The following is a 7653-nucleotide window of genomic DNA, read 5'->3' as shown; positions in this document are numbered from 1 at the left end:
AATACAGTTTCTCTTGTAATGTCTTTTTTCCTTTGTTTAATCAGAATTACACAACACACAACTCTTGTTTTCAGAATAAAGTATTTTTGTCAAGACATTTCTTTAATACATTGTCCAGCCCATTGAGCGGCACCTGGTTTACAACAATGTTCAGACTAAATGCAAAAGTGCTTCAGATTTAGAGTTTCATTATTTACCCAAACTCACTTACTGTAAGCTGCATTCACATCATGTGAGACGCAACACAAAGTTGAAAAAGATTCCCACAGTCAAATAACCCGACATGGAGAAATGCAAAAAAGAAGAAATGCAAATATCGTAATCTCGCTGCTGACACTGGAGGATAAACATCTATTGATGAAAGTTTTGCAACATTATATTTGACTCCTTGTTATGGACAGATTGCTATCAGAAGCGTTCGTCTACCAGCTGGATGACGACGATCTGAATGGCATGGATGAGTCCACAACTGGTAAATAAGAGCACCGTCACCATGACAGGAACGCAGCACACCTTGTGAAAACTTCCAAGACCATACAGGAAGGAGGAAGCTCCCATTACGAGCCCAGGTCACGCTTGTAGTCTGCTGCCCCCCACAGAAGCGCCTCTGCTCTCTGTGAATAACAGTCTGCCGGGGTCAAGCGTAGCCTTGTAAAAAGGTCACGGAAGGTACATTCACACTCTGCTTTACTAAATTTGGTTTTGCTCGGCCGTTCTTTGCCCTTCTTGCTCGGACTCGACTGCGGTCTCCATGCGACTGTTCTGCACCAACTCTTCGGCCCGTCCGTCGTCCTCTTCAGCCACCCTGACTACCGTCTTCCCTCTGGCGTGGCCCTGATCTAACTTCAGGAAAGCCTGCGGCACCTGGGCAAATGGAAACTGGGCCTCCACAACTGGCAGGATCTGCAGTGAACCGGCAGAAACATATCATGAAAATGAGGTTCAAATCAATCAATCAATCGGGGAGTAAGTCGGCAAACAACAAACGATTAACAGACCAGATTTAAACCTTCAGCGTATCAGTCGTGGGATGAATAGGATTCAGCTTTGGCTTTTGTTTTAATGGGTTAGGGGAAATGGGAGGGTGGACAGTTAAGTCAATTACATAAATCTTTCCATGGCAACTTATTCTTTCTAATGTTACGCTGATGGGATAAACTCCACGCATTAAGTGCTCTAAACGAGACACAATGAATAGCTGCTGCATCTCCAAAACCCTGATCCAGTGCACACTACTGGGAAATTAAAGTAATCATATTGAATCAATTTAGATCAAGGCAAATATCCACGAGCTCCTAAAGCTACATCATCTCTGCTGTTATAGCTGCAAATGTGAAACAGTGAGGGAGGGGTTCAGAATGTGATGAGGCTGGACAATCCTGTGCCTAGTCCCACAGCACGAGCGGACGGGCTTGTTATTCTGGTCAGCATCTCTCGACGTTAACAATGAATGGCGAGCGCAGTGGCGTCACGCTGGAAACCATCCACACTTCTGACTGAGAATAGGACATGCAGGGAGAGGGTGTGCCTGTGTGTGTTTTGTGCGCGGGGAGAGGGGGGGGGGGGGGCTGTGTGTGTCCGTAGCTTCCCGCCACTGGTCTGAGTGTGCCGCTCGCTGTAAGCCCCCCGGGACAAAAGGACAGACGTCCCGCACGCTTTTGCGAATGGCTGCTCAGCACTGTTTGAAAACAAAATCCATTCACCGTCTCCTGGCGCCTGACACTATCGCCCAGAAGCCAACCGTGCACAGCGAGAATGCGTCGCCCACTCCTTAATAAAGCCTTGAATACAGGCATGCGTGGAATCCGCGGTATGTTCAAATTTAGTTGCCGTCTGATCTCCATCCCTGCATGGATTTCTCCCTCGGGCTGTGATTGGTGTGCAAATGAGAGGATTTCCTTCTCCCCATTCTGTCACAGTGTAAGTGGTTCCAGCACGTATGATATCAGTAATGAGGCAGTACAGTACCTTCCCTGCATCCACCAGCTTGCTGACCTCGTCCAGGGCAGGTCCATCTGGCGCATAAACTCCCCACCGGTAGAAGACTCCACTTGAAATGATGTTCTGGGAGACAAACACAGAGGACGCAACAATTAGAAGTCAGGCAGGTGTGCAGCTCACTGGGTGGAAAAGAACACAGAGTTTGTTATCCGGGTCTGGGAATATTAGGAAGTCTACATACAAAGTTCCCCAGCAAGTCCTGTGATCATTTTCATAGAGAGATTTAACGTAATGATAAAAATAACATGAGCTCACGACTGAAAGTTGGAAAAGTGTAGAAAGTCAAAATTTGATTGAGAATGTTTCGAGTTAGGAAAAGCAACCAAGACATAAGAGAAGCCAGAACACACGTAATGTTTGCTGGAGACAATCCATCACCATATATGTGTGTGACGCCAAGTGTGAGAAGTAACAGCATGGATCAGATGGAAGAAATACTGATGTATTCAAATGTTTGCTAATAGACTAGTTACTATGGTAGCTACTCAAGATTTCACATACAATGATTCCTCTACAATTTTAATTGTGTTGTTATTCCTAGACATGTAATGCTTCCACTGAAAAGAGCCATTTTGTTTTGGAAGTTTAATTATGTTGGAGAAACCACAGACGTTTCCACTAAAACACAAACCAGGAAGCGTCTAAAACACAATGGAGAAAAGAAAGAAGCTCCCATGTACTAATCGTGAAATTCAACACTTGATATTTGCCAAATGATTATGTGGCATGACTTTGCCACACCTCTTTAGCCTTTGGTAGATTGCTTGGGGGAAAAAAACACCCGGTTCTTCCTGATCATCAGTCAGTGCTGACAAGAAGTTGAACACTAGAGGGCTCAGTTGTGCTGTGATCTCCCGGATGAAAAGGACGTGCTGTCCAGAGTCGGGCAGTGAGGGTGCGACTGCTGCGGCTGAGCCACGCCAAACTGACCAGCTGGCTGCGACCGCAAACAAAGGGGCCCCGGAGGCTTGGCAAGAAACACACAAACTGGTATTTGCTGGGGGGAGATAGCCCGCTACAATTGGCACAAACACCAAATACTGCTGGTTCAGCAGCAAACATGAGCGCACACACACATCGCATCTAGACTAACGCCCACACAGACACTGTACCATCCACACATACCCAACTCCAACACGGTCAGCCGTGCTGCCACCAATGCCCAGGACGACTTGACTCAGTCCCTTGAGCAGCTCCACCCTGTCTTCGCAACCACCCGTCATTACAGATGCACTCCACTAGCAGAGCAGCTAGAGAGACCGGACCTGCATGCAACTACATGAGGCTTACACCCAAGCAGAGACTCAAACTCTTAATGCTTGAACTCCCGATTCACCTGCAGGGTGTAATGAGTCTGACTGTGTGCAGTCCCTGCAGGGTGTATTTCAACAAAGAGAATATGCTGTGAAGTCAAGTTAGAACATGATTTCTCCTTCCCCATTTCAACTGAAGTTTGGTTCATCTGATCAACTGAACGGAAAGAAACCTTCTACTGACTGGAACAGGTGTACACCCGCTCCACAATGTTCTCTTTCATAGCCACTGAGAATTATGTATTCCGTTTCAGTTCGGGAGGTTCGCACCCAAGCAAATGGCTTCATGAGAAATACCACTCAAAGCATTTTATATTAAAATAAAAAACAGGACAGGAAGTGTTGAAATCGAAAAGTGTGTGTTGCTCATCTTACCTGTATGGCCTTGCTCTGCAGGGACAATCCAGCTTGTAACAACCCGTCCAGCATGCCCATGGAATCGGTGTTGGGGAGTAATGGTGTTACTAGTGAGACGTACTTTGCCCCAGACCAGGGCTTCAGCAGGCCCATCGCCCACAGCTCCGTTTCCCCACCCACGCTGTCCAAAATCACGTCAAACCTGAGGGTGCAAACACGGACTGTCAACCTTACAGGGACCCTGGTGGAGAAAGGCTTTAAAATACTGAAGCCTGTTTCATCACATCAGGTCATATATCGTACATTTTTGCTAGAGCCCTGATTTAAATAGTATGCTCGGAAAAAGATAGTTGTTTTGTCTTCAAGCTTAATCCAGGGTTTACCAATTCTGTTTCAGGGGCTGGGAGAGGGGTGAGCCAGCACCCACTCAAGCCTTGAGCCCTGGTTTCCATGGAAACTAGAAAGCGAGTCAGTGAGCAGTCGTGTCATGTTGACAGAAAGATGTTTACCACATTGGCCGTTTAAAGGGGAGAGCACACATAATGCTCGCTGTTCTGGATTATTCCATTTCATTAGCACCTTTATTTGACTGGCACCGACTATAATGATACTTCATCAGAGTCTGGGCCCGAGGATGGGAAAGAACATGGGGCCTCATTCACCAAAATCTGTTCTTGTCCCAAGAAAAAAAAAAAGTCTACGTCACATTCATGGCGTGTTCTTGAACCGCAGAATTCATGTTCATGCCTGTGCTCTTATAACGATGAAGCCCATTGTGCTCATAGATTCAAAGCGCGTGCCAGGTGATCCTAATTAGCAGGTTAACACCCCGGCACTCCACATAAGAGGCGAGGAGACTGCAGGGTCGTGTGCACAAGCAGAAATTAAAACGGCCAAACGAAAGCCTGCAAAGGGTGGAGCGACGGATTCCAAAGGTTTTTTTATTTTTATTATTGCTCTGAAGTGGAGGCACTTCTGCAGGAAGTGAACGGCAAACAAGCCGGCGTGTTTAATAGTGTATACATATATAATAAAACAAAAAAAGATGCATGGGATGCTATTTCTTGATAAGTGTTGAAGTGATAGTGTAGTGTTTAAAATAAATCCTGTATTGTACCGCTGTAGAATCGAAGAAAACTCAATAAGCAATTATTTTGCAACATGTCTGCACTCAAACGTGCGTACGTATGCTCGAGTGTGCGTAGATTCTGCTCTTACCTAAGAACAAATCCCAAATAAGAAAACATGTGAATGTCAGAATGAGGCCCATTTTGCTCTGATTTGATTTTTTTATTATTAAAAAAAACACTTTACACATAATGTACTGTATGATATGATAGTCTGGTGACTTTTCATACAACACTTACTTCTCCATCATGTCTAGCTGTTCAGCCGCATCTCCTGCTGTGTAGTCCACCACCTCGTCGGCCCCCAGCCCCCTAACAAGGCCTTCGGCGTTATGCGAGCAGGTTACAGTTACGTGGGCACCCCAGGCCTTCAATAACTGGCAGCACACAGTGAAGGAAAAGAGAAATAAAACACACAGACACAAGCAAGTGGCCTTACACTCATGCAGAGTTTAAAAGAGGCAAACACACCGCTGGGTACAGCAGGTGGAATATATTGTGTCTTACCTGAATAGAGAATGTTCCAACACCTCCCGATCCTCCTGTGATCAAAACTCTGGGAGGAAAAAAACCAAGCAACCAGAAGGTCATTCAATTAATGCATGACTCATTTAAGTAAAGGGGGGGGGGGGGGAGAGATTTGAACAGTCTTTGGGTTAACAGCAGGATTTTAAAACCCTTTTGATGCCAATTAGAATGTAATAGAGGATTAGTTTCACCACTGAAATGAATGTGGTGAAAAAGATGTCTTATTAAAGTATAGGTCTGCATGACTGGACTTAAGCAACAGACAAAAGCACATGTAGAAACTTCAAGACCTTAGCTAATTGATTCAAGGTTTATAGCCCTTGTATAATAGTGTTCTACTATAATATGACATCTTACTGTTTCCCTGATACTGTGATCCACACACTTCTAACGTTCTGTGTATAAAAGGTAGAGGGGTTCAATACAAGGTTATCCAGGATCAGGCTGGTGCTTGCCTTTTATTTGAAGAGCTGTCTCTGCAAAGACCACCTGCATTGACAAGCGCAGACAGAGCCGTGTTGGCTACATAGGGGATGGATGCTGCCTCTGTGTGACTCAATAATTTTGGCTTATGGGAAACCTGCAAAAACAGGAAAGTCCATTTAATCAGTCAATTGATGATGCAAATCAAAAACTCATAACTCTACTGGCTCTGTGGCTCACCTCATACTCTGTTAGAGTCACAAATTCTGCCAGACTGCCTTGTTTCCACGGGGGAACAGCAGCCCACACCTGGAACACAGAAAATGACATTTAACATGCAAAACATGCAGAACGCCTACTCTGTCTCTGAATCCGATTCATTGGCTATTAAGTTCTTAGTCAGCAGTTCCTGTTCTTCTCATTTGTTTTCCAAAGATATTTTTAGACCGATGGAACAAGGTTACGAGAGTACATTATGTGGAAATGTTTACCGGTGTATTGTTCTATTATTTAATCACATTTACTTGAATTTGCATAATTACATTTGTATCTGCAGGGTTAGATCATGTGTGGGAGGCGGCACAGTCTCAGATGTGATGACTAAGCAGAAAGCGGGTTAATCTCCCTTCCAAGAAAAAGCCTGTGGATGACTTGACTATGGAATAGCAGGCATTAGGGGTGGGAGACATAATGATCTATTTAATGAGACAATATACATTTGTTATTCGTCAAAGGTTTTGGCTTAACATGTATTCTATTGCAGCTATTTCTTTAACATCTTTGGGTGTGTTGGATCAGTGGTTCCCAACATTTCTGGCATGTGACCCTTTAAAATGAAGCAAAGTCTACTCATGACCATTTGTGAGTAGGTCCATCGGTTTTATGTTTATCTTAAGTAGAACAGGTAAAATTATGTGCATATTCACAAGAAAAAAGCAAAGATAATAAAGCAAAAATAATTAAATGTGTGAATAATTAATGGTTTGTTTTTCATATCCTCGGGACCCCGGGTCAGGAGCCACTTTATAACACCATTGTTGGCAGTGTTGCAAATCAATGAGAAGGATTATTTTATGGCAATATTAGATTTGTACATGACTTTTGCATCAATATGATGACAAATCTTGATATCTTGGGTAATTAATTTGCGGAATAAACCACAAAAGATGTCCCAGTCGAGATTTTTCCAATGGCTCTGTACTTATATTACTGTTACTGTATTTTATTCTATTTAATTGTGTACTCGCCACTTTACTCTCTTGCTCTTTGCTGTAACAGCGTAAATTTCTGATTCTGATTACAACATTGCTCAATTAAATTATGAGTACAGTTATACCAGATTTGACCCACTTCCGGCATAACATTATAGCTTATAAAATGACAGGTGAGCAGTGCAGCTCCTACCTCATCTCCTGGAGCAACATGGGTAACCTCAGATCCACAGTCCACCACGACACCAGAAACATCACGACCCAGAATCAGAGGAAACTCACTATCATGGTCATTGCCCATCACAGACATTGGATCCCTTCTTAATTTAAGCAATGTAGCTCCATAACCACCTGAAAATGGAAAAAGCGAGCAGGTAAGTTGCAAGAACTTCAACCACAAATCACTGTTGTTTACAAAGCCTTTGAAGGATATTAGCCCAACACTTACCCCTCATAGATATATCAAGAGGGTTGAGACTAGCCGCATGAACTTTAATCATCACCTCACTGGGAGAATTGACAGTAGGGACGGGGATTTCTTCTGTGTACGTCAAAGCCCCATTAGTGCCATACTGGTCAATGACCCAGGCTGACATACAGTGCTGCAGTCTTGAAGGTGAACTGCTGACATTTCTCCTGAAGCACACACTCCAGCCTGCTCGGGCTAATGTTTTGGTCGCTGCTGCTTTCGCG

The 7653-nt window shown here is 44.2% G+C and overlaps 1 protein-coding gene across 1 annotated transcript in view; it reads right to left on the bottom strand.

The window, feature by feature from the left end:
* Nucleotides 1-23: 23 nt before the first annotated feature.
* Nucleotides 24-7653, bottom strand: part of LOC115003418 (reticulon-4-interacting protein 1 homolog, mitochondrial-like) — a 7977-nt gene continuing 347 nt past the window's right edge. Inside the window, exons 1-9 of the mRNA XM_029425167.1 lie at nt 7409-7653; nt 7154-7311; nt 5990-6058; nt 5782-5906; nt 5306-5354; nt 5039-5175; nt 3690-3873; nt 1969-2064; nt 24-903 (exon numbers count right to left, since the gene is read on the bottom strand). The exon at nt 7409-7653 is cut by the window's right edge and continues 347 nt beyond it. Coding sequence (XP_029281027.1) covers nt 691-903; nt 1969-2064; nt 3690-3873; nt 5039-5175; nt 5306-5354; nt 5782-5906; nt 5990-6058; nt 7154-7311; nt 7409-7653 — 1276 coding nt within the window. The 3' untranslated portion in view covers nt 24-690. The remainder of the gene's footprint in view (nt 904-1968; nt 2065-3689; nt 3874-5038; nt 5176-5305; nt 5355-5781; nt 5907-5989; nt 6059-7153; nt 7312-7408) is intronic.

The sequence above is a fragment of the Cottoperca gobio genome, chromosome 24, assembly GCF_900634415.1.
Source record: "Cottoperca gobio chromosome 24, fCotGob3.1, whole genome shotgun sequence".
NCBI classification, from domain to species: Eukaryota; Metazoa; Chordata; class Actinopteri; order Perciformes; family Bovichtidae; genus Cottoperca; species Cottoperca gobio.
This window is presented reverse-complemented; position numbering and strand designations above follow the sequence as displayed.